Consider the following 27,803-nt stretch of genomic DNA (forward strand, 5'->3'; position numbering starts at 1 on the left):
TCACAACAAGACCAAAGTCTTCAGTTAGCATAGACCTGATCCACAAGGAATCGAGGGTAACGGAAAAGATTCCACTGAAATCTATAAATGCTGGATCATTATATGGACATTTAGGAGTCAGGCTGCATCTGATATGCATTTTTTGGATTTCGGGTGAGGTCACTGGAGGTCTGCCCATGAGAATCAAATTGCTCAGTCTGGGGCATATCCAGTCCATCACAGTATATTCAATAGCTCAACCATTCATAGAAGGGAATAGTCTGTGTAGTCTTTATTGTAAGTGCTCACATGATGTTTCAAGATTCATTTAAGATACTGAAAAGAAATTTACTGGAGACTTTATGAGCTGTAATAACTATGAAAATGGCTTCCAAGCCAGCACTGTAAAAAGCACATGCCAGCTCTGCATTAGCAGTTTCTTTTCTCTATCTGTTTCTCAGCTGAAGCTCAGTTTGCAGTCCACTGGGCACCATTACCTCAGCAACGTTAAAAGCCAGACATCAAATCAGAGAGAAATTCCAACTTTCCAGAGGAACTTCGCAATGTGAATAAACTACAGTACGGAGCGAGCAGAGATTAAAAACATCCACCGTTGTACTGAAAATACCCTTTCCTTCAAACTTACTTTCCACTTGTAACGTGGTTAAGTTTGTGCAGCACATATGCAGATAATAAATTTAATTGGACTGAACACTGTTGCCAAGACAAGAACCCTCCCTCTCTAGCACCCCAGGTAGGCTTTATGCTGTTCTCATCAAGTGCAGAGCACCACACATGGCACTGCAGCTCTGAGGACTGTGCGTGCAGCCTGTTGCTCAAGGGCCTCATAATACAATGCTATTTTTATATCACTTAGTGGCATAAATGTAAGATGATACCAAGGCTCCTAAGTAGGAATAAGAGATCCACTTATTGACAAAAGTGCCTTAACAGCGTGTACGTATATTTTTTCTTACCAAATAATTTCTGCAAAACTTGTCCATCATACAGGTCTTCAGCCAAGTCTTTCACAATAATCCTCTCTCCTACCAACACATCATTAATCCAGTCAATTAATACCTATATGGAAAACACAAATTTGGCAGTATTATAGACTATTCATTTGCAATTTAAAACACATGTCATTTTGTGCGATGATGAAAATAGAAAATAGAAAGAATACCAAATTGCAATGGCTCAAAACACAGCCTGAAATACCATGAGAGCAAACAGGAAAGACTCAGGAAAGACTCTTCTAAGGTGGCTGTGTCAATGCACCACGAGGTCTAGACAAATACCAATTGATTCAGTGCCTCCTGGAGTGAAATGTTTCCCTTGCTTTCAGTCGCATTTTAACATTTTATTGTGAAGTGAAAGGTTCTGAAGTTGATTCTGATGAAGCATCCTGATAAAGTTCTAACCTCAAGAATCAAAAAGACAAGGGAAGGTCCGTGTGATCTTATGTTGGTGGTGGGATGGCACTGAGAATCTAGACTCAGGATTTTAATTGAAATTCTTAAGTCTCTCTGTGCCACATCTAGAGAAAGATGCGGCAGCAAATGACCTGCCCATTTCACTGGGATGTGCACATCAGATGGTTTCATTTAATTAATATCTAACCAGTGCTTTGAAGTGTTCAAATGAAAGAGGCAGCGGTAGCATTAAAAAATAGTTTCACTTTCCTGAGAGTGTTTACATGCTTTTCATTACCTTCATTAGTTCTTGCAGTTTTGGGTCATTTCTTGAATTTGGATCAACCATTGTTCGGACTTCATTTTCCTCTGGAAGGTTTAAAAGAAAGATATTAGTAGCTATTACAGCATGACACTTTATTTTACATCAAGCTTTTATGTTGAGATGTAAAATTGTCATGAATTACCTAGCATAGTGTCCTCAGGGTCTAGTTCGAATGGAATTGGACTGAGAGGCAAGTTAATGGCATTCATTCCTTCTTCCTGTAATTCAGATACTAGGAAATAAAAAAGAAGAGCTTGGTCAAATTTCAGTTTGATTTTACTTATTATTTCACTCTTGCTAAAAGTAGCATTAGTTGTCTTAATTTCCTTATAAGAACATGACTCTATTAGATAAGCCACTAGGTGTAATTACAGCAATAAAGGATAGCTAACAAAAATTGGAGGTCCAGCCAATAAACCTTTACTTGTATGAGTAGATTTTTTGTGGGTAATGGTTCTGGAATTCATGCAATTGCCTCAAATCTTTTCCAGGATAAGGCCCATTGTCCTCAAATTTTAAAAGGCTCACTTGCATTTTAATGGTCCTGATATTTTAACACTAATGAATCATTTTAGCTGAGGGAAATGATTATTGCTCTCAGCTATGTCACCCTTGCTCTGGAAATGCTTCAAGTTTAGCTGCTTGAGCAGAGTTGGGCCTGGCTATATATCCATGGAGGAGTTGCCACTGAGAAACTACTCAGGACTGAAGGTGCAGCTGCAGCTCACAGCTACCTCCTTTGCTCAGGTCAGAAGCAGCCCAGCTAGAGCAAGCTGTGGGATGCTTCTAGCCTGTGTCCTTGGCCTTTCCTTAGCAGAAATCACAGCAGCAAGACACAGGTGTAAGATGATGAACCCTCAACAGTACTGCCTGAGTGTGGAGTCCAGCAACAGGTTGAGAAAGAGCTCGAACGCAGGAGAAGGGGGAGTAATCCAAGATCCCATAGTTTGAAGATACCTGCAGCTGTCGGGAAATACGGATGAGTTCTTACTCAGCCAAAGCCCCCAAATACTACAAAAATCAATCTTCTTGTAATACATGCTCTGAGAATGCAAGAACAGAAAGATCCAGAGAAGTGGTGTAAAAGGAGGACTGCCACTAGTTCTGCACCTGGTACAGTTCAGAGTAACTTCATTCATTCCTCTGGGTGACTTTAGTAGGTTGCAACTTAGTAGGTTGCAAAGACAAAACCTCTCCTTTCCTGCCCAAACATGCCTCCTTAACAGACAAGAATAAACACAAAGAAGCCAATACACTAATCTTCCTGCTATGGAAGAACTCGCAGCACTGTGCAGGGAGGGAATGCACAAGTTCGTATCTTGCTTTGTAACCGAGAAATCAGTGCAAATCTGGCTTATCAAACCAGGAAGGAGGCTTGCTGTCTGCTGTCTTATGAACGGTAAGTAAAAAATGTTGTTTTGATCACTCAGTTTCCAGAGCACAGACCTTTAAAAGGTGTTGTTAGCACATCTGTTTCAGTCATAGTTTAAACTTAAACAACTTAATTCAATGATCCTACATATGTCCTGTAGATTCAAATAGTTGTCTGCACCTTCTGATGCGAACTAAAGCATCTGATTTATGTGCAGATCCAGATTCACCATCCAATAGTTCAGATTTATTGGCTGATGCTTTCCTCAGTTTATTCTGAAAATTACAGAAACAATTTAGGTTGGGAGAAAACAGAAAAGTACTTTAGAGATCTTGTGTTTTGTGGCTGACTCATAGGTTAGCTTTTGGATGTTTTGCCTCTCTGCTTTAGCTTCCTGTGTGCAGTAAGTGTAGCTAAATTTCACATGAACACTGTGATAATCAGTCAGTTGGTGTGATAACAGGACTTAAAACTTCCCAAATATTTTCTACGCTGTGTGAAATGTTGATGAAATGCCTGTGCATGTTTCAAGAATCTGTGTAGCTGTATTCAGGCATCTATGTAAGATTCACAGCAATCATGGCTGCTGGAATCCTTATTACTTTTAACTGAACAAAAATATCTTTGAAAAATCCACTGCCTTCAATACTGAACCTGTAACTTCACTCCACGCACTCACTCTGCTTGTGTATCTGTAAAATACAAATATTGAGCAGCTCTAAAGAGTCATAAAATAATGTTGACAATAATAGTTCCCTCGGTTGTTGTGTATTCTCTAAAACTGGTGGTTGAGAGTAACAGACCAAATTAATCCCTTATGTAACTCCACTGAGTTCTGAGGAGTTATAGCAAAGATGAATTTGGTCTAGCATGTACAATCTCAGGAACTGTTTACACTTAATGGCAGTTGTTGGAATGGTTAGCACTCCTTGGAGAAAATAACTGTTGGTTTTATTAACCTCTTTGATATTTTTTTTAAAATTATTTTTATTTTGGTTCAAAATGGTTATGGACATAAAAATGTCAGTGAATAGACCATGTGGAGGTCTTTCTGGTTTGACATCTTTAGTTCTTGGAGGACTTCTGCACAAAGGTTCCTAGGCAGAAAACATGGGGGGTTTTCACAACAATCCCAAGAGGGAGCATAGTAACTAAAATCTGTTCAAGCCAACTGCCTCCACTGAGCTCCCCTCTCCCAAAGGGCTCAAAGCTCTGCTTGGGCAAGACTCACTGGAGAAAGCAGTCAGCTCATTTTCCTAGTGAAGGACAATAATGAAGCTTTTGGTTCCTCTCTCCAGGGAGCAAATCGCTGGCAGAGCTGGCTGACATTTCTCCGAGGAGACTGAGCGGACCTTTCAAGGTTGAATGTTATGTAAGGAATTCTTTACAAGGCCCACTGAACCTCCCCACATTTGTCCTCCAATGTGCACAACTATTACATTCTACTTTTAATAACATGACCTTCATCATATTACCAGAGTTTCTGAAAATAAGAGAAAGCAAACAAAATCCTGCCACTATCTTAGCATGGAAAGGGAACATAAAATACAAGGAAAATGATAAGAAACACACAGGGAACTAATACACTCTAGAATTCAAGTGTTATATTTGTTGTACAGCAGGGGTTAAGCCCTGTTTTCTGTAGGCTGCTGTAAACAGCTCACCCAAACTGCAAATACACTGTGCACACCTGCCAGAGCCATATGCAGAACCTACCCAACACACCACCAGATGATCCACAGATCCCAGATGGATCCAGTTTGCAGAGAGGACAGCTCCTCCTCAGCCACTGCATTCTGCAGTGCACAACCCCTGCCCCAGGCTGGTATTAATCCCATAAAAAAGACTCTTCCTGCTCTCCTGTTCCCTACAAGCAGAAAACATGATGGAGAAACCCTGAGCCTTACAGTATCTTTTCAATTCTTTCCCAATACTGAAGAGCAAAGATTTGACTACAGATTAGTAATACTACTAAATGGAGCAGATAAGCACATGCATTACATCAAGCTCTATGTAAAGTGAGTGAAAATGTACTATGTAGTACAGACTCAATTTCTAAGAATTGCCATAAAAAAACCCAAACATGACAAATCACTGCTATACACTTAGGTGTTTATAGAGGAACCACAAATATGTGATTGAGGTTGAGTTTGCATACCACAGTTTCAGCAGAGGAATCAATTTTTCAGCTGCCTTTCACTAATTTGTTTTAATTAATTTTCATGAAAATCACTTCAGCAACTTAGTGTTTTAATAAAAACAAAGAACACAGTAGTAGGGCAATTTTTGCAGCAGCTGAAATTAAAATAAAATACTCTAATTTTTTTAAATACTTTGAGGAATTACTTTGGAGCGTCAGTAAAACCTCCACTCCAAGTCTTACAGTGTAAAGCCCCAAGAAGGGAGGAGGGGATGCACCTGCAGCAGTTCATCGATACCACACCAGTTGCCAGACCAGGGCACTGGGACCTGTGGCAGTTCCTCTGAAGGAGAGTATCCACAGAGTTGTCTGTTTGACTTGGGGCATGCTTGGCCACTGGATGACCCCAGTAATTAGAGTTAAGACCACCTTTCTGTTCTCACCCTCTGCTGTGACCCAGACACAGCCCAGTTCATCAGCTACCATGGGACTTACGCTCGTCACGCTTATATTGGTAGGATTAGAGACTTTATCCTTTTGGACACAAGAGGAAAATCCAGTCCTTCATGGCTTTTTTTTTTCAGTCACCATGCTGAGTGGAACTGGGGGCTGAATGTACTTTTAGAGTAAGACCCTTAAAAGCAACAGTTACACACGGGCCAGACAAATCTCTGTGGATCAGCAATGTGCAAGTCCCAGTTTTAACGCTGGACAAAGAATGAACATTTCTGCTCAGACTCCTGATTCAGCTCCACGTGCCAAATTTCTTATGATGTAATCAAGTTTAACTCCACTGCTATCAGCTGTCAACAGACTTCCTCCCACCATGCCAGCACCAAATTTGGCCCCGGAGCCGGGGAGCCCGCAGGCCTGTATCAACAGCAGCTACAGCAGCTATTTTAAGCTGGATGGAATTCTTACTGGTTTAGATGCTCTAGGATTACAAGGTCATAAACCTATGCTATCAAATCCACGCTGGTGCTCTGAGCCAGGCTCTGCCCTTTGATGCGTGCATCCAACTGCCATTGGAACTGCTGGAGGCCGAGCACATCTGAAAGTGGAGCACTGCCCATACGGTTTAAATTGGCTTAATTCCTCTAGTGCATGCAGCCTGTTGCTCCACATTGTATTTATTAGACAGTTTCATTTGGGTTTTTTACTTGTTTATTTTGTGTGCTGAAGGCTTTTTGCTGCCCTATTTAGTATTCAGGGCTTAACGTTATTCTGATTTGAATGAAACACATCTCATTATTTAACCGAGCTCAGAAATGCCACATAACCCAATGCACTCTCTGTGGTTTAGACATATTTTAGCATATCTATCCAAAGAATCATAAAATAAATACAGCAAGATGCAGTGTTAAATAGTCTCTCCTCTGAGTGCTACAGCCGTATCTTCCCATGTAATTGATCCCGTACTCACAAAACTAAAATTACTCAAGTGCTACAGAAGTAACAGATCGATTCTGGAAGTGTGTGACTAACTACAACTGAGCCCTAATGCTGGAGGAGCACAATGCCACAATGCCTCTGACCTCAATTTTTCAAAACCAGGAGATTTAAATATATGCACATACACCTACATAAATATATACAACATTTCTGCAGTTCTTTAACTGCTTTCTTTCTCCGGTCTAAGAGTTTTCCATTCAAGGTCTTCTCTGCCATTTTGAAGGTTGCATGTGCTTTGGTTGGGTTTGTTGTTTTTTAGGGTTGGTTTTTTTTGTAGAAGTTGAGTCATTCACATGACTCCAAGAGTTTAAGCTTTCTATAAAATGTCAAAAAATATCTGATATTTTAAACTGCTTTGGTAGGCAGTAGCTTTACATGTCATACCTCTATCTTAAGCTTATTCTTTGGACCATTTGGAAGGCTAGCTGCATTCATATTACCAGAATAACACTGGATATTTGTATATATGCCCACATTCAAACATGCATGCCTATGCTACATACATTTATATATGTAGCCAGAAGTCATAGCCAGTTAAGAATGCTGATTTTCTTCAAGAATTGTCTTTACTGCTCTTGTGTAAGACATACACTCAATTACAATTGAGCCAAATTTAGAAGAATTGCTTTTTGGTTTCATATTCTCTTTACTGAGTGCAAATTTCTGGTAAATGCCCATGACCTTGATGGTTTGCTTTTGTAACCACTCCTGCACAAGAGCAGCTTTACTTCTTCTACCAACTTGATGGCCTGCAATGCAGGCTTGAGTGTAAATGAGTGTATCTGCACAGACTTCAGTGGATTTAATGCTGATTTATACCAGATCACTGGCTCAGTGTGATTCCTGTTCCCTCTCACATACTCCAGTTCTATAAGCTGATATAATTCCAGTGGAGTAATTCTGGATTTGTACTGGTAAATATGAAAACTGATCAAAATTACCTAAGATGGTAGAGAATGAGAAAAAAAAAACCAGCAAAAACATTTTCGAAAAGTCCTAGTTTAAGCTTTTACAGAATGATACTATTTAGTCAAGCAAACTTATGCAATTGCTTTCTGGGCAATCCATCCAAAATGTTAATTTCAAATACTCGTGTGTGTGCATCTTGCAAGTCCACAAAGAGAAAAGAAAATATTAATCTAAAATGGTACTGCCTAATTTTCTGGAATACATAATTCATCCAACATGGATTCTGGCAGCTCAGCTTTAACTCTGAAACAAAAGAAGTCCACACAAAAGACAATAAATCTGCATTACACATGGTACTAAAATGATCCAATGGATTTATAGATGTTTACAAGTTTGCAGAGTGTGACACAGCGTCCACCAGAAATTTGATATTCACAGCACAAAACATCATAAACATATGTCTGCAACTACAAAAGGGCCTTTTTATGTGGGGATCATTGTTAAAATTGTCTTCAGAACATAAACCTTGAGTTGTAAATGCTACTCCCCATTTATTCTCCAAGACATAACAAATGAGGGAAGAAAAGCAGAGATATGTTTGTAATTGAAAATGTTTCTCAGGAAATGATCTGTACAGGAACATCATTCTCGTTCCATTAACTGCTGACTCCAAGCCAACCATTTGTAAAAGTAAATAAATATGCAAACTGGCTGACAACAATGTGCCTGTCTTTAATGTTTCTACATTAGTACTCAGTCTCAAAAAAAGAATCTATTTTCTTTTCTCATTTCTCCATTAAACCTAACATGGCATGCACACAAAAAGAACAGGAGTAATGCTGTTCACAAAAAAGATGGGAGAAATGCTATGATTTGATTTTCATGTATCCAGTAGAAATTAAATGCTTATTGCCTCGAGCTTTCTTTAAAGTCCAAAGCCACCCTGAAGTACCTCAGTGACTAGTTTGCTGTTCCTTTCTTTTTTGCAATTAACAGGGGGAAAAAAAAAACCTCCATAGACTGACAAATGTCTGGTCTGGGTCTGAGTAGGTAAAAAACAACAAATCAGGGAGCAAACTCATTCCTTCTTTCTCAGAATTTTCCTGTAGTTTCTAAGAGGTAATAAGTGGTGCAGTGTCAAGCTAACACAGATACCAGTCATTCCATTCATTCCTTCAACACATCCTCTCAACACATCTTTTAAAATACATAAGCAGTGTCTGCAGATCTTTTGAGAAGCTTGTCACCCTCCAGGAGTGTTTAAAATCCTACGGAAAAAAACCAACCAACCAAACAAAAAAAACCCAACAAAACCCAAAAGGCGGCTTTGGGAACAAATACAGACAAGAGTTCAGTTGACACTGATTTTTACTCCCACTGAAGAATAAATCACGCATATGAGAAATGCTGTGACCATTGCAAGTTGTTATCAAAATGTGCTGTGCTGAATCTGATCCCAGCCTGCAAACTCCAAACAGCCTCAGATGTTTACCCAGGGTCTTTGTGCAACAGACACACGCAGGTTGTTTGCTGGTGTGCACATGGTATCTCTATATTCAAAGTGTTTTATTGAAACAAATCCTTCGACAGCTGAGATTTCCAACTTATTGAGGTAAGTATTGAGAGATCTCTGAAGCGATTCATCGAGGCACATCACAATTACACAGAGCACTCCGGGCTACACAGAGGCAGAAAGAGGAAGCATTTTTATCCTTCTCACTGATATTTTGATGTTTCTCGAGTTACAACAAATCTGCAGAGGAGAAGCAGACAGACCTCTTGCTGCAGTCCTAACCCAAAGCAAGTGGAGGCAATTGTTCATCCTATATGCACAACACCTTGCTGCAACAGGTTTTTTTCCAAACCTTGTGGAGTAGAGAAGCTGATTTTGTAGGGCTGACTTGCCTCATTTTGTGAATCACCAACCAGCTAATAGTAGCTATTCCAACATCAACATGACGGACTCATGCAGAGAAGACAAAACCAAGGATCTGTTCCAAGAAGTCTTTCCCAGCTCAACAAGTTCTAGCTATTCCTAAGAGAAAACCCAAAAATAGTTCTTAGGAATGTGAGGGCACACCAGTAGCAAGCTGAGGATTTCCTGAATTTCTTGCTCTTTTCTTCTTGTGTATATAAGCCTCACTTTTGAAGGAGAAAAAGTTAAGTGTCAGACCTACTGCATCTCAGTCATCTAGATGATTGCTTTTTCTTGAAAGAAATAGAAAAATGACTACATTTACTGGAAAGTTGAAGTTCCTTCTCAGAGACTGCAAATTAGTTTATGTATCACACTCTTTTCAAACTGTAGTTCCTAGAGCTACTTGTGTTTTAAGATAAGCATCTTGTCATCTTCAAGGAATGACTTTGTGACAAAGGATCAAAAGATTTGTAGTAAATGGCCAAGCATTTCTACATCCCAGAAGGAAAAAAGCCCAAACCACTTTAATATCTTATGAAAGTTTCTCACACCTCCAGAACTTACTTTGGTGTCAAAGTCAACCAAGATGAAGTTTGGGGGTGACACAGAGGCTGGACAAGTAGCAAACACATGAAAGATGGGATAAGAGTCACCCAAAGAAATTAAAATAATAATGAATACAAATATGTAGATATATTACTAATTTACATAAATGGTAGTTTGCAGCCCATTTTTTGCTACCTTCTGCATCAATCCTGGGCATCTAATCATTGTTCTCAGATTCAGTACAACAAAGGAGAATTAACTTGCAACATCTAATTCTGGTTTTCCCCTCCACTTTAAAGATTTTCAGTTTCTTGCTATGTTTACTATTTGTGCCTACCACACAGACGGTTTCTAAAAATCTCTGCAACATGTCCCAGGGAATTGAAGTTTTTTGTCAAGGACAGAATCAGGATCTAATTTGGGAATTGGGATCTAAAGACAGGCCTTCAACATGGGAAAACTAGGCTGTGGCTTTGGCTGGATCAACAGAAACCCAGCTACATTCTTAACAAAAATGGTCCAGATTTGGTGAAAGGCAAAAAAATGAAACCTTAAAATGGCAGAAATATATTTTTTAGCATACTGAAGAGTAAGCTGCCCTTTGGGGTTCTCTAACCAACGTGGAGGTTAACAGGTATTTGACAGCAGAAAAGCTTCAGGCTTTGACTGTGACAGCAAGGACTACAGAAAAGGTAAACTTGAAACTTGCTTCCCCATCCTCATCTCACAGGAGTGTGCACCAGCAGGATGCACATCTGATGTATGGAAGTCCTTCTGCTTTTTCCCAGCCATACAGCTTGAAAGGCCATTTCAGGGACAGAAATATTTGGGCTGTGGCAATCCCTGGCTAGAGGGAGGACTTCGGTCAGCTGGCATAAATCACAGTGTGGTGTGATCAGTAGTATGGCTGTGCTATTCTCCTAAAACATATTTACACAAAAGTGTAAGATGATGATGCAAGACAGGACTTTGGTAGCACAAATTGGAAACTATGTTTGGCCTAGGAAAGCAGAGTTAGTTCTCAATTCGCACAGGAAATAAATGAACATTTTCCAGTCTAGGTTCTCAAATCCCTTAATCAGAATTAATTCATTTAACATCCCACCAACAGGAAAAAATAGCATTATCCCCATTCTGCAGCATAGAAAGTGATGCAATTTCAGATGAAGGAATACATCTACATGTTTCCTTTCTGGAGACATAAATTGCACTTGTAAAATGGAAGCTTGGCACTTGAAAATACAGCCTTACCTGTCTGCAATGATACACTTAGCCTGACACAGAGTGGACAAGAATACTCTTGCTTTCCAAACCCATATCCTAGTAAAGAGAACACCCTTCTTTCTGTATAACCAGTAGTGATGATTTTCATCCAGCCCTGTGCCTTGCCCTTCACAGGCCCTGACTGGTACCCTCCTGTGCATTCCTAATCTTCCTTATATCCTTGTAAAACTCAAACAGCTGCTCCAATTTCCAAATGCCCTAAAATAAAGTACTTTATTGAACAGTTCATCTGATTATGGTGTTCACATGTTATTGTGAGGACCAGCTCTGAGCTGCACATGCATTAAAACTGTCTTTTCCAAGAAATCCCAAACAAGCTGTAAGTTCGGAGCAGCACTTGCTACTACCTGTCAAGAGCTGTCAGATAAGGGAAACACCACTGTGTAAGCTCCTACCTGTTAAATGCATTTCATAGGTTGCTGTCATTATTAATATATCTATTTCAGCAAGAAGAGCAATCATATCAATAGTAGCTGTGGCTGTATTTCCTACCTTGCAGGAGAATGTACCAAAACCTGCAACTCAATAATCTAAGCAGATAAACTTAAATGGGTTTTACTTCATAGCACTGACACATTTGGAGTTTCTCAGAAATAATCTGCAGCTTTCTGTTGCTGATGTCATAAATGAGTTTATATTGCTCTTCCTATTAGAAAGCATACAGTACCACAAAATTTTCATTTTAATAAGCATGAATATTAAAACTCACCTACTGCATAACACATAGCTCATCTGAAAATTTCTATCCCAAGAATGCTTTCAACTACAGCTTGCTCTGAGTGGAAATTCAGCTGATAAAAATCACTGTTTTCGCACTGGAGCCAGTGTTACTTAAGGACTGAATTTGTACCAAACTGAAGCTAACAGAAACACATACTCTTATGAAATACCACTAGGATGAAATAGCTAATTCTATCTCACTAATATTGCAGAAATATTTGCATGGAATAGCATTCAAAATTAACTGCTGTAATTTTCTCCTTTTTTACCCAGGAAAAGCGAAGTCTGACAAGGGTAAGAAGAAAATATACTCCCCTTCTTATCTCCAAAATATTACAAACCAAAAATAACTGCCATTGAAATACACAAGGTCAGGAAACAATGCTCCTAAAGCATCACAGACACCGAGTCAGTCTAGTCTCCTACCTTTAGGGCAAAACGCTCCACAGCCCATCGTGGGGTCGCTGGGCCACCCTCATAGTGCATCACAGGGGGGACTGCAGTCCTTAAGGTGTTTGAAGCCCCTCGCAGGCCCCTTTGCTGCTGCTCTTCAGAGAAGCTGTATTAGCTTTAGAGCCTGTTTTCCCACAGAATGGTCCAAGCACATCACAACTCTCGGCTCGGAGCATCGCTTCAGAACAAGCGACTGACTGCCTTTATAATTTAATATGATGCCACATGAGACTCATAGACCATCTGCAAAAGAAACCAAATCTGCTTTTTGCAGCTTGGTGAGTTGTGTTCTGAAGGCTGTGATGCAGTTTTGATTGTGTGCCTTTGTTATCAGTCATATAACTAAACAAAGTGCTCAAAGGGCAAGTGTAAAACGCACGTTTTTAGTAATCGCAGTCTGTTTCTGCTCTAGGTAATTTGTACCTTTTCCCCTTATAACTGAATAAAGTCACAATTCCCCTCAAAGTGTAAGAAAGGTCTGTGCATAGACATGGCAATATTTTTGTTTGTTTGTTTTTCTGTTTGTGAAACAGAATCTGATCAACAGGAGTTACAGAATCCTTGAAGCTTGTTTCCAGAATTGAGGTGCACGTGTGATATTACCAAATTCAGGTCCTGGTCACAGTACTCTTTTCTCTAAAAATACTTCCCAACTGAAATAATTAGCAAAACTCACATGGAATGAGGATTAAGCTCTGAAACAGTAAAAGGCATATAAAAAGCTAAAAAGCAAAGGAAAGGAGAGGTATGAGCCATCAAAAGAATAATAAACTACTGGTAAGAAATAAACTAGTTTTATGGTCTATAGGTCCTTCCAAAAAGGGACAGTAATGAAAATATAATCTAAAGCAATTACTTGCTTGGACTAAAAATCAAATTCCTATGAAGTTTTCTACAGACTAAAACTTTTCAGAAGCTGTAAAATGTTTAAGTGTCTGTTTCAACTTGGAGCTGGATGAGGGAAGTGACACATCCCTGGCTCATTTCTAAGTAGTGGAAAGTAGTTACCTTTCTAGTTTCCAATTGAACTTCATTTAAAGTAACAGTGCCAAAAGACAAGTATGGAGAACTAAGCAGTATTTATTATTTAGTGTCATTCAGCTGTGCTACACAACATTCATTCCGCAGGTTTCATGTCGGATGTGATTCCTTGCACAAAAAGACATGGAGCCCTCATCACAGTTCTGAAACCACATTCTTCTCAAGTTCTAAAGAGTCTCTGATACACATTGGTCTGTGGCAACTGGGTCACTCCTAAAAGCAGCTTTCTCCTGCCAACATTTCCATTTCATGCTGTACTCACAAGTAGTAATGGGGCTCCCCATTCTGACTCCTGGAGTCCCATTGCCTTCTGGCACTGGAAAACTGGATTGCTGAACTGCTGAATAACAGCATTCAGTTACAGGACGATACTGAGCTGGCAGTTCTTCACCAAGCTTTCCTTTTCTTAAGTTCTGAATAGGACTGTAAGTGTCCCAGATACTTTACTGGGGCAATCCCATTTGGGAGATAAGTACAGCTAAAGGGAAACCATGCTTCACTTGAAACATCACAGAGGATGCTGAACATGATTATATATAATGAAAATTCACAAAGTCTGAAGCCACAGCAACCTGCATCATCAATTCCAGCTGTTTTGCAAGTGATTATTTATACTTGTATACAAAGCAGCACTTTTTGCATGCACAACAATAGCTATTTTACAAAAATAATAAATGAAATTTTTTTTGTTTATATACCTACAGTACTAGACAAAAGATCATGTCCAGGTAATAGGTGAGGTTACAGCAGAATAAGAAAGCTGTAAATTGGCTAAAGCAGAGCTGCTTTCTCTGAGGGTATAACATGGCAAGAAGTTGACAACAGTAGATCTGAAGTGCATAGTTTGGGGACCCTACTCATTCTCTCTGTAATTCATTTTCCCTTGCCACAAACATAAATTCAAGCAGGGCTTGATTTCTAATTCCTGCAATATAACAACAACATCATCACTCAAAAAGCCTGTGTTCTTCCCCCTTCCTTTAGCAGAGATCACTGCAGAGGAAAAAAAGCACATTGGTAAGATGCTTTGGGCCTAGAGTTTCCCAAACTGTTCCTAAGGGCTCATTTTCAACCCTGCAATTTTCAGCTTTGTAAAAACAGAAGTATAGCCAGGGAGGACTAAAGTCTTTTTCAAGCCGTTTTGGCCATCAATACAGGAAACAATTCAAAGGCAACATGACACTGATAGCTTAATTTGTGAAAATGGATAAATACTGGATCTGCCACATAGCACATTAACCCATGTAACAAATAAATACAGAAATAGCACTGCAATACTTGGTTAAAAGGTTTTGGTTCACAGAGGAGGAAATTCAATTAAAGCATGTAATGTCAATTACTGTCATTTGTAATTTTATTTTGCTTCCCTAGAAACAATACAGATGCAAGATTCTAAAGTTACCTGCATGTTTGATGCAAATGGGATAAAATTATCTAGGTTCTGAGAAAATCCAGATAGTAGTAGGGAAAAAACCCACAGTTTTACCTAACCTCACTCATGGATCTTCTTCCAAGTGCTGATTACATGAGGACTGACAACCCTCCAATTTAAACATATAAGCCAACAATTCAGATCTGAAACAAGACTTTTATGCTTAAAAAATTATGTTAAGTCGTCAGAAAGGTTGGAATGGGAGCAACAGCTTAATTCTCAGCTACTGCAAATGGGCACAGCCTTACTAAAGCCAACAGAAGAACATTGATTGATATTAGAAGAGAACTTGCCTTACTGTTTATACTTACTGATTTCAGTTGGAAAATTACAGAGTTAGGTCCTTAATGCTTCTGTCTCTTTTGCTCTGCTCTGTGCAGAAGTGACAGAGACTAGAAGCTAAGCCTCTCACCACCACAATAAGAAACACTGCCAAATCTCATCAGTCCTTTTTCTCCTCTGCCACATGCCATGCACTGCAGTATCAGCACCCATTTCTGCTTTCACACAGTTTTTCAGCTGTAGAGCTCAGTGCTGCTCAGAAGCATCCTACCCATATCATACCCTGTTGAAGTCAGGAAACAGTACCAAAAATGAAGCAGTTAAGCTTACTGTTGGTGAAATAAATGTCAGACATATTTCTACCTTGCAAACTGTGATCTTGAGCTACCACTAGAATTAGCAAGAGAAAGTCTTCTGTAAAGACCTTTTTAAGTAACACCACCTTTAAATATGGAAGGCATCCTGCCTTTGAAAAAACATACTTTCCTCAATAGTGTAATGGTAAAGTAAAATGATGATTAGATTTATAGGAAAGAGCTAAAAAAAGAAAGACTAAATCAATCAGATGCTTTCTTATGCCTCTAAATGACACACATAAATCGCATCTATCACGTTCCCCCAGGCTATTTCAGGAGTATGCAGAACATAAAATGATGCAGATTCATTACAAAAAGTCTAAATCTAATCTACCTGAATTTAAAATGCCAGGAATGGCATGGAAGAAGAGAAGACAGACCTTGTACGCTATACATAAGCAGAAACAAGAGTCATGCAAACTGGGAATCACATAAAATGCTCAGTTACAAAGAAATTGTAGGTCAGATCCCTGGCAGTGCCGACATCTATTGGTGTGTAAGTGCAGGGAGGAAAGAGGTATCACCAAACTACCTTTGTGCCTTCCCAAGTTCTCATAAGGATAATATGAGGCTGGCATGTGGGACTTCAGGGGTGGCACTTAACCTCCCCTCACCATTCACTAAAATCCAAATTATGAAACACCTTCCCAAATAACACAGGTGAATGTTGACAAAAGACATTCAAAAGGGGCATTTCCAACTAGATCTAGGTGGCAAACGCAAAAAAATTAGGACTGTTGACAAAAATAAAATACCACTGACATGACACAGTTCACCTATAATATAACTGACAAATAGTTAAAAATATGTTGACAAGAACCTGAGGAATTACAGCTCCCCCAGAACGTTGCTATTATTTGTAGTGCACCTTGCAAGGCCCAAGGGTCACTAAACACAGGCAGGTCCATTACCCTTTTCCCTAAAAACACTGGAGAAAGAGAACGGTGTTATATCTATAAATACACACACCTTTTTATGCCTTATATCACAAACAAAATCTTTACAACCATACATGCACACAAAATCAGTTCATTTGGAACACTCAATAATACAGCCTCTCTCTCTTAACAAGCAAGTCTCACTCCCTGACATTAAATCAAGACACACTCAGGTCTAAAACCTTCACCTGGAGCCAGACTTGTTGGCTTGTTATGTGCTGACATTTTAAACTGAATGTAGGAATAACTCTCTTCTCATTTTCTAAGAAAGCTATGCTGGATCAAAATCTAAACATCAACAATGCTACCGAAAATACAGAAACAACCTCAAAGTCAGCAGAATCTCAGCAGCATAAAACTGGTATGCAGGTCAGACCTAAATCACAGCCCCTGCCGACTTCTCTTGTGGCACAAAAATATTACTCAGCAAGAGTAAAGGCAGCACAGCTGATTACCAAACAGCTTACTAGTGCCATGATGCTACTTCTCAAGAGAAGAACTACAGTGTACTGACTTACAAAAATGTCCAAAACTGGCTCAAAGTTTTTGGTAGAGTAAGAGGAAAAACCCCTTGATTTATAGACCTGTACATTAACAAGCCCCTCTTTCTCGTTACTCTCTCACTGCCTTCCATTTAGTCTTCATGTTACTCGAGTTGAATTTCCTTTATGCCCGGGCCCTATTCACTGACTGCATTACTACACCAATTCCACTTGAGATCTCCGTTTCTAGAATCCTGCCAAGCTGGCAATATGGTTCCTGAGAGACTACTTTCCCTGACATGCAGTAAGCTATTTATTGCCACACCACTGTTCCCATTCAGTTCTGCACCTAAGCAGTGAACTGGATAGCAGTTCCATATGTTGGAGCTGTAACACTTCTCTGGAAAATTATATTACTTTGGGTAAATAAAAAGCTAAGAGCAGCAGGAAAAATATCATAAAAATGCAGCCGAATTTGTTTCATCCTGCCTCCATCAGCAAATTTGGTCTATGACCTCTGCATATGACTCATGCAAGTGCTTTAAAACTTGCAGTGATTTATATTTTCAGGATAGGAAGTTCAAGGCTTATATTTCTGTTCTCCAACCGTACATTATTTCTCTCCATACACAATTTCTCGGTAATTATCTATGAACTAAAACATATAGGCATCTTTTTTTCTACTTTGTGGTGCATATTAACCAAAACCATTCATCTCAATAACCAGTCTCTGTGTTCTTGGCAGAGTAGAGCTGACATGTAGGTTATTCCTGGAACCATACTAGGTTGATGCTCTCACCATAGTTTTAGTCATGGAAACTGGCTTCTAGCGAGACAGGCATTGTTTGTGAGAAAGGAAATTCCCAGCATGTCTGTCAGAAACAAGAAGTAGCAGGGTACATCCCTTAAAAATGTAATATTTGCATAGTGCTGTTCATCAGAAGACCTTAGTCTGTTCTACAAATCAAGTAATGCTCTTTGGAGCTTTGGGCTCATGTCCTGCTGAGAGAGCACTCTCTGTACTCACAGTCCCTCTGCAGCACAGCTTCACTCCTTAGTCTTACCTTCATAAAAGAGCAACAAGTCAAAACACCACACAGACACCACAAAGAGAGAGATCTTCTCACCCATCACATGCACACAGACTATTTCTGATCCCACATTCAGTAACCTAACTTTCCATTAGTTTTTCAGACGACTCCATAAAATCGTTAGTCTACACGCTACCGTTCTGCTGCCATCCTGCTGATCAGAACCAGTGACTTAGCTCCCATGGAGGCAACTCTAAACCAAACAGAATTATTTCTGGACTTCTGCAGGCTGCTACGGAATGGCATGAAAGCTTCAATGAACTGGACAGCCTATCTCCAAGAGTTTACAGCAGTTCTGTTGTGCGGACACACTGTGGAATGGTGAGACAAAAGGTGACTCTACAACCCACTGTGTGCATCTGGTACTTATTCCACATATTTCAACTCCGGATTTTAATCCCAGAAATGGTAGTGCCAGGGTTCAAGGCACATGGTCCACTCAAGGAGCAATCTGATGGCCAGTGTCTGGGTGACCTAACATTTCCCTGTGTGTCTTACAGGGCTCTATTTGAATTCATAGTCTGCTTCGAAGGGAACCAGCAGAAGAGGCTGCTTTTCAGTTTCTCTAAACATTATTAGTTGGGTTTTTGGCTCCACAGACCTTTGTTTTCTATGGTCTATTTGATGTGTATCACAACACTTGAAAGGTTACAAGTAAGGTCTCACTGACTTGAAATAGATCATTTATTTCCTTTGTGATGCAGGCCTGTAAGAACCACAGTGCAACTTTAACCATAGGTATGTTGACTTTACCCTCTAGGGACCAAGTTGGGAATTACTGTACTGGTTAGCTGCAACTCATTAAGCCCCCGTTGCCTTACTCCTGTAAAATTTAACAAGTAGTCCATTAAGTAAAAGAGTAAAAATCTGCCTCCACGGATAAATTCTATGGGGCTCAGTGCCTTCAGCACTTGCCTCTGTAGGATATTTTATGACAGCAAAAGCAAAGTGTCTCGCACATCAGAGTCTGGAGAGTTTTTGTGGCATTGATGTTCTTCCTGCGTGCTCTCTTGAACTGATCATGCCCAGACAGTGAAAACTTTTTCATCTCCTTTTTCTACAGTACTAGCAGAGATCAACAGTTCTGCTTTATCAAATGGGAAATCTCTGGGGTCTTATGAATCATGTGTTGGCAGTTTAATCTAGATGGAAATCTGTGTTCATCCCTGGAAAGCCTTGCTTTAAAACAATTTTCTGTAACATTCAGACTTTAGTGGATCTTAAAATTTATTTCTAGTCTGAATGAGTTAAAACACAGGTGACGTTTCCCTGCTGAATGATCAGCTCAAGCACAAAACCTGATCTGACAGATCTGGATCAGTTTTAGAAGTTGGCTGCAAAATGTTACATCAGTGAACAAGTTAATCCCAAGCAAGGACCTGAAAGCTTCTGTTTTTCTTCAAATGTTTCCATTTTCATTAGTACTACAGGGCATGTCAGGCGAATCCTGCCCTTTGTTATTTGTGCAGCCCAATTGCAATTAAGCTAACAAGTCTGCTGTAGTACAGGATGGTGTCCAAACCCTTTTCATAGCTGTGGTTGCTCAGGAAGAAGAAAGCAAACCCTTAATTTGTCACTGAGGTAAGCATTTATCAACTGCAGGCACAAAGGAAGGTCAACACATCTCTGCCGTTTCAGAACTACAATGGCACTTTAAGCCTCCTGACACCACTTGGATGCAGACAATGGTCATTATCACAATTTCATGAATATGACAGAAAAGAAAGAGAATTTGCATGCAGCCCCAGAACAGACCCAGGATTAGTGCTCAAGGCTGTTGGCTCCCAGGCACAGGCTTAGTCCACTTCAGAAGCAGTCCCTCACCCACACCACTGTCCTCTCATCCACTTTCCTGATTCAAGCTGGTCACCTTCTAAACACTACTTTCACCTTGTCCACTCCCCCTCCAAGCCCCAGGTTTATTGTCACCTTTCCACTCTCCCACTCTGGTGCTGCTGCTGCCACTTCCTCGCAATGGCTTCCCTCTTCTCGACCCTACAACTGCAGGCACAGAGCCAGAGCCACCATGTCCAAATGATCTTGTTTTCCAGATCCTGCAGGGAGCAGAACCAGAAGGTAAATGATGAAAACCAGCGCCCTGTGTTGCCAATCCAATTTATCATATTTTGAATGCAGGTATTAAAAATATGAAAATTATTATTAACTCTCTCTTGTCCCACTCAGAGGCACTTTAAATTGACTGTTTGAACTTTGCCTTACAAATCTGTTCCCAGTGTTAACTGCTGATTTTACATTACATCCTAGATTGCGTAGTTGTCACCAATCTCCAGCCTTCTCTGACCCCTGTAAAACATTTTTCCTGACAATTTTTTGGAAAGTCTTTAAATAATATTAGGAAGAGAACCTGATAGTATATACTTCCAGAAACTTGTGTTGGCAGAATTAAGTTTAAAAGCACTGCATAAGTGAAAGAAAATATTTCCTGGATCAATCAAGGCTTAGTGTAATAAAGGGAAGATGTTGCCTTTAACAGTCAAAGGAATCTACCACCTTGTCAAAGAGCACCAGCCAGCCAACCCGTGCTGATGAACAAACAGGAGATTTTCAGTTTCTGGCCCCTCACACAGTGAACCTGTTGGTTTATAATTACAGCTCTCTTTGCCTTGCCAGGGCAGGGGGAAAGGGCAATTGAGAGGCTGTGCTCCACCACAGTAGCACCTGCATGCAAATGCAGCGATATCAGCTTAGGGGCTCCGAAGGGAACCACTTGCCATAAGTAAATGCACTTTGACAGCAGCTCCTAATAAGAGGAAGGAAATGAGAGAGAGAAAAAAAAGTGATAGGAGACAAAAGGACTTTATAAAACAGGGCTTTATTGCTTTCATTTGTAGCATTTTCTCTTTGTTCTCTTGAGCCTTCCAATTCCAGATGCTGCACAAAAGAGATACCTGTCTAAAAAAGTTTATTTCAATCTGTAACTGACTTGTAAGATGCTTCACAAACTCAACAGCCCATTATTAGGAGTAACAATGAGCTACCTCTAATTAATTTGGTGCACCCTTTGCTTCTGATACCAATCAAATCAATATTAATGGGGAGTTTGTGCTCTCTCATTACAGCACAAAATGGGTACCAATCTTCTCATGAAGATTTTTGGATCATAAACTGTGTTTGAGGTCAGCGTAGTTGGCTTCTTCCCACACCCCTTTTTTCAACGAGGATGGAAAAAATATATAATGATGTGCTATTTAGTACCTGGATAAAAATCTACATTCAGGCTGCCTACACCGAGAGACTAAAACCAGTTCAATATGAAGAAATCTCAGTCTAAGAAAATAAAGAATTTGGTAGCTCGCAGAACTCAAATTAAACACTTAAATAGGTAACACTAGATATTTCTCATGCTGCCTCACATTTCTCTATTTATTTTTATCTGCAGGATCAGGCGTGTTAGAGAGGGAGGCCTGGTAAGAATTGCCTCAGCCATCATTCTTGGTTACTTACATCTGTGGTCAATTTTCCACACTTTCTTCCATAAAAGGTAAACGAGGCACTGTACTTGCAACAGGATAATCTAAACAATATGAACAATGTTACTGTTAAAGACCATCTGGCTCATCAAGCAGGGCTCCAGACTTTTAACTCCTTGAATAAAGTGTGGAACCCTGCAGTGTATTTTTTTAATTCAAAATTCATTTTTAAAATGGTAAAAGTATTGCTCCTGGAGACATGAGGGACTCAGACTGGGAGGAAATTCAGTTTCTGTTTTTATCCGTCCTGTATCTCACACATGTCGCAATCTGGGCTGGAGACAAACACTCAGACGTCACATTTTTCTACAAAAAAAAAAGCCCTACGTGTGTAACTGGTATGTGTGGGGTTGGCATTCAGAGGGGAGACAAGAGGGTTAAGTATTTCATAACTCGCTTCAACTTAATGGCCTGATTCTGCCACTTCTTGAAAGGTAATAGAAGTCAAAGAAGGGTCACTGGGAATTAGAAGAAAATAAGGGAGGAGAGGGGGTAAAGGTGAATGCGACCAAAGAAGGCTTTTGCTAATTGTACACACAATTTCTTATCTGTAGATAAATTAACAAGTGGCTGGTCTCTGGGAGAAAAATGTTAAAGCAAAGTAGAAAGAAAATATCCTGGAAGAGAGCAAGCTGGTAGGGAGAAAACAGAGTGATCCCTGAAGTCCAAAGAGCAAAGGAAGCCCTGGAGCTGGCTGTGCTCTGTACACCAGAAGCCAGACTGTGGCTCTGTGCCTCAGTTTCCCCACCCACCCACTCCCAGGGGAATTGCAGCCCACAGGGAGCAGTGCCAGGATTCACTTGAGGTCTGTGAAGTGCTCAGAAACACAGAGTGGCAGCAAGCTCAAGCCTCGAAGAAAAACAGTTCCACAGACACACAGGAGTTAAATATTCCCACACTTTCAAAAGGCTATGCACCTCAAAACACACTTGTTTTTGAACTGAGTGACAGAAAGAATTACATCTTGTCATGGGTCTTTGTTTAGTTTTTGCTCAGCTCTGTGATTTCTCAACTCTGTGATTTCTGTGCACAGAGCGGGTTAAAAAGCCCTGTAAGCACTGGCTGTAACAGAGGGCAGGGTTTTGGTCCTCAAGAGGGTTGTTATCCTCCAAAGAAGTTTTAATAACATTATAAAAAACAAAACAAAACACAATAAAAAAAATCCGAAACAAAACAAAAAAAAAACCCCTGCAACTAAGTGGTTGTTGAAATACTTCAATGCTTTGTATTTAATTTCTAAAAATACTTTTGGAAGGCAAAGCAAAGAAAATGAATTAGAGCATAGTTGGATTTTTTCTTTTTGTGTAAACACAAAAATTAATTTTCCCATTCAGCGGTTCCTTGCTTTAAATTCTGCATCTTGTTTTAACCAGAAACATCACCCTATCTGGTTTCTAGGTAGAGCACATACAGGGCTGAACCTTCCCCTACAGTAAGTTCTTCCAGACACTCCCAGAAACATGTGCCCACAACCCTTTTTTCAAAGTCTACTCTAGTTTAGACCTAATTTTCATTGAAGCTATTATAACATAAGCCCACTGCAATATGTACTGACATACATAACGCTGAATTCTTAGCTTACAAAATCATTTGAACACGCAAGCAGGGCTTTTTTTAATTTTGAAAGAAATTGTGTTTAATATATGCTCATGACTCATCAATTTGGAAAAAAAAAAGCAGTTTTACAGTAAGCAAGATAGGTCAGGCAGTTTTATGATTAATAGGGTCAAAAAGTTAGAATTCATACTCAAAACTTTGGTTGCTCACACTAAAACAGTTAACCCTATCTACTAAGCAACAACTATACACCAGGCCCTCAAAAAACAATGTAAAAATTAAAAAAGAAGCAACACAATGTTACAAAACACTTATTTTGATGTTTGTTCATTCCATTCAAAACCAGAGCAACAGATTTCGAGATTTTCTGGGTGTAACTCTTCCAAAACAAATCAAGCTTTGAAGTATGAGATGTCAGAGTACAATGTGTAAACCAGGCATGCCCTAATGGCTACTTTGCTGCAAAAGCATCCCGTTTTCTGATGTACCAACTGAAAGTCCCTTTCCTCCTACTTAAGCTAATATTAGGATTTGAAAAAACGAAAACAGTAACCATTTGATCAACAAATGAGTCTCTTGCCAAAACATCCTGTATGTTAATGACAACATCAGTTACAAAACCGTCTGCCAGTTACATCGTAGCTCCGAGAAAAATCACTCCTTTAAATTTGTTTTGCTGCTAACTTGACTGAGTGCTCATGATAGTAAGCATCAAGTGCACTGTAAGCTACCACTGGATTTTAATTAGGAGCATTCCACAGGAATAATGCTAACACGTGCTGAGTGATAAGCGTGTATGCGCTAATACTGTTCCGTAAAGCCTTAAATTACACGCTTCAGTGCGCTGGATTTAAATCCTAGAAGACACTGGCACCAATTGCTGGGATTACAACTTTCAATTAAACCTAGAACTAAATTACTGGATTTCAAACCATTTCTTTAAGCCACACCTGTCTGCTAAGCCTTTCACCACGTTCACACTTAATAACCCTTAACATTTTTCGTCTAGAAAGCTCGAAGGTTCTTCCAAATTTAATCCCCATCACTGCGCTCCACTTCACATGTATGGAAACTGAGGCACACAATAATTAAATATCCAAACTAATGCAGGAACCTGTGCCATGGACTCTGCTTTTAAAAGGGGCAATTGCACCTTGTTCCCAAACTTATTGATCATTCTTGCTCCCACATGATCATCATCTCTTGCACAAGTATTCACATGGCCTTATGATAAATTATGTCAGGAAAGAGCTTTGGATTAAACTGACCAACCAGCCAACAAAAAAAGGTTATTTCTACCCTATGTCAGTTCCTGATCCCATACATTCCACAGCCACAGAGACACTTGAATTGGCTCAAGGGAGACAACACCCCAGGGTTTATGATCAGAGTGAGATCCATCTTTCAGTCAGACTAACGAAACAACAGCATTAGTGCTGGAACTTTCCAAAATCCTGATAACACTCAGGACCACGTGATCATTCAGCAGAGAAGGTGAAGAGGGAATGTGCACTTAAAAAACAATACTGTAGACAATACAACCAGCATTAGGGGGTGGGTCTTCAGAAAGCTCATGGTAAAACTGAGAAAACTCTTTACATAACATACTGCACATGTCAAAACCTTCACATGATCAGAGGCCAAATGGGAAAATTTACCCCAAAAAAACTGTTTGGAGAGAGGTTTAGTGAACGTACACAAAAAGAGTTGCCAAACTTCTGGAGGCTGGCAGAGCATTCTGAAAAGTCATCATATGTGTCTCATACTCCTCTACAAACGTACATCTCTGGCCATTATGTGCTGAGCTGGTTGGGTCTTCACTTGTCTGTTTTCCTACTAACTAGCAAATATAAGAGAGAGAGTTGCTATTTATAAAAAAAAAAAAGCTTATTAAGTGAAATATTAAATTAACAAAAGAAATCAAGACTCCAACATTCCTACTTAGATCATAAACATTAGAAAACTATCAGATAATTATACCCACGGGTGTAATTCAGCTTTTATTTCAAGACCTGAAATGGTAAGATTTCTCTGGGGCCTTTCAATGGTCTTCTGCAATGAAACCTCCAGAGGAAATAATTACTTTTTGTGGGTAAAAGGAAAAGAAATTGCACCCTGATCCATGCATGTAAATTACCACAGCTGAGTCTGTAGCCATTATTTAGGAGGCATGCTCTAGGTGGGCAACTTTCTAGGTTTGGCAACAGAATGTTATGTTGAGTCAGCACAGCAAAGTTCTAAATAATTGACTGATGGCCTGGAGCATCTCTCATGGGGAGAGGATGAGACAGCAGGGACTGTTTAGTCTACAGAAGAGAAGGCTCAGGGGGATCACATCAATGTGCACAAATATCTGAAGGGAGATTGTAAAAAAGGCAGAGATAGACTCTTCTCAGTGGTGCCTAGTGACAGGACCAGAGGTAATGAGCAAAAACCAAAACACAGGAGATTGCATTTGAACATCAGGAAAAACATTTTTACCATGAGGGTGACCAAGCACTGGCAGAAGTTGCCCAGAGAAGTTGTAGAATCTCCATCTCTGGACATATTTAAAAGCCATCTAGACATGCTGGCTCTAGTGGCCCTGCTTAACAGGGAGGTTGGACCAGATGACCTCCAGAGGTCCCTTTCAACCTCATTCCAGGCACTTTGTGGCCCAGCATTTGCACTGTTTCAAGCAACTGCAGATGCATGGAGATACGTCACCTACCTCCCTTCACCCTGCCTGCATGAGCCCAAAGTCCCAAGGCTCTGGTGCACACAGTGACTCTCCAACTCAGAAATGCTTAGAAAGTTCAGCTATTGAGGCAAATTGGAGAACAGGACCCCCACTGCAGGAGCACAGAATTGAGCAAAGAATCGACTGGGCCATGCCTGCCCCCAGCCACTCTTTATACACACAGACATCAAATAACCAACTCATATTAAGGAAATGTAAGCCATGTGCCTATACAGGAACACCTCATTCTTTTCTTGCATTCCTACAAAGAGTCAGATTCATTTAGTACCCTGGTAAAAAGTGGTACTGCACAAATACACTCTGGGCATAAGATCTGTCACAAATCAAAACTACTAAGAATTATTTTGCCTTGTATCTAGCATTTGATATATTTCATAAATCCTTGCACACACTGGCAAGCAAATGACTTGAGTACTTTGTGAAGCTAACACGTATCACTTCTGAGTAAAGAAATGATCCTGTCCTTTTCTGGAGACTACCTACAAAAGTAGGTAGTTGTTTTCTGCAGATGAAATCCCCAAAACTGCACATTGTAGCCCATACTCTGTAGTAACTGCTTTGAAGCTAAAAGAAAAATGCTTGGGTTGCTGCTCCTTCTGCAAAGGTTTCTGTGTCAGAAAGAGCAATGTATGCTAGCACTTTTAAAGCCTGAGGAACTAAAAGATGAGGAGGACTCTGCTAAACATAGAATCCTTTACAGTGCCTGGACGAAACAACAGAAGAAAACTGCTGCAGCTGATTGTACTGTCTCTAGGTCTTGGCATTCATTATTTAAGTTCAGTGGAAACTGTTCAGCCTTGAAGTAGACTGACTCATGCACTTTAACTTCCAATTTCCTGCAAACAATCCATTAGTTTTTGGCAAGTTTCATACTGCACAGTATTTCCCTGAAAAGGGCAGCTCCCAAACTCTTCCAATTTCAACAGTGTTTTTTGTAAGAGAGTTTAATGAAAGTAGAATTTGTACTTGTGTCCTCACAAAACCGAGTGTGATCCCCACCTGAAGATGTTTGACACACTCATCAAAGGTATACGAACAAATTTGCTCCTAAAGATTCTCTCCAAATGTACTTGTTGGGACAAATCCTACTGGGCTGTACTATACTCTCCATGGGCATTTATCAGAGAACAGGAGCTGAGTCTAGATGTCCACTGTTGAGTTTTATCTGACAAGGAAACTAAACCCAGTATTTTCATACTACCTAACTTCTCCCGAAAGTGCACTACCCACTCCTACACTTCTCTGGATTTATAATGGCTGAAACGAGCTTCATAAGTAAATGCTAATTCCATCATTTGCAACTAAAATGGCGCTTAAATTTACCATTCCCTTCAAATATTTTGTCACTAAGTGGTATCTGAAATATGTCAGTAACTCAAAATGGAAAATAACTGTGGTATCTCCAACGCCACCAGTTGGTAACTGTAGATAAATGTGGTCTAGTAAACAGTGACTAGTAAAACAATTCTTCTTCCATCCCCAGGATGTAATTATTTAAAAATGAGAAAAGAGACGAAAGCATCGACACAAATACATGTGAATACAGCTTTCAAAGTACTCAGTGAGATTCCAAATCCATATGTGCTACAGTTCAGCTGACACAGTATAAAAGTTTTGCACACTAAAATTATTTTTTTTAATCTGTGGACTTTGCAGAGCATGGTGCTGGAATCTTGTGTTTATCCACACTCTGAAAATACTGCAGTAAACACAGCACAGATTTCCTCACCTCAGCGTATCAACCTCCATCTACACAACCCAATCATAAACAGGTTGCAGAGTTTTCAGGTTTATTCAGGTCCCCAGCCCTCTCTCCTGGGACTGTCAGCAAGCACAGATTATTAACTGGGATTTGCAAAAAATACTCTGCTCTTCGTAAGAAC

The 27,803-nt window shown here is 39.8% G+C and overlaps 1 protein-coding gene across 2 annotated transcripts in view; it reads right to left on the reverse strand.

Moving 5' to 3' along the window:
* The window catches only part of PARVA (parvin alpha), a 63,128-nt gene that overhangs the window by 18,559 nt on the left and 16,766 nt on the right, over nucleotides 1-27,803 (reverse strand). The window contains exons 1-4 of one of the 2 annotated variants that reach the window (XM_032691273.1): nucleotides 12,484-12,840; nucleotides 1,859-1,948; nucleotides 1,690-1,760; nucleotides 957-1,059 (exon numbers count right to left, since the gene is read on the reverse strand). In XM_032691273.1, the coding sequence (XP_032547164.1) occupies nucleotides 957-1,059; nucleotides 1,690-1,760; nucleotides 1,859-1,948; nucleotides 12,484-12,511 (292 nt within the window). In that variant the 5' untranslated portion in view covers nucleotides 12,512-12,840. Of the gene's footprint in view, nucleotides 1-956; nucleotides 1,060-1,689; nucleotides 1,761-1,858; nucleotides 1,949-12,483; nucleotides 12,841-27,803 lie in introns of those variants that run through there. The other variant, XM_032691272.1, reaches the window with a different exon arrangement.

Source organism: Chiroxiphia lanceolata, chromosome 6, assembly GCF_009829145.1.
Source record: "Chiroxiphia lanceolata isolate bChiLan1 chromosome 6, bChiLan1.pri, whole genome shotgun sequence".
NCBI lineage: Eukaryota > Metazoa > Chordata > Aves > Passeriformes > Pipridae > Chiroxiphia > Chiroxiphia lanceolata.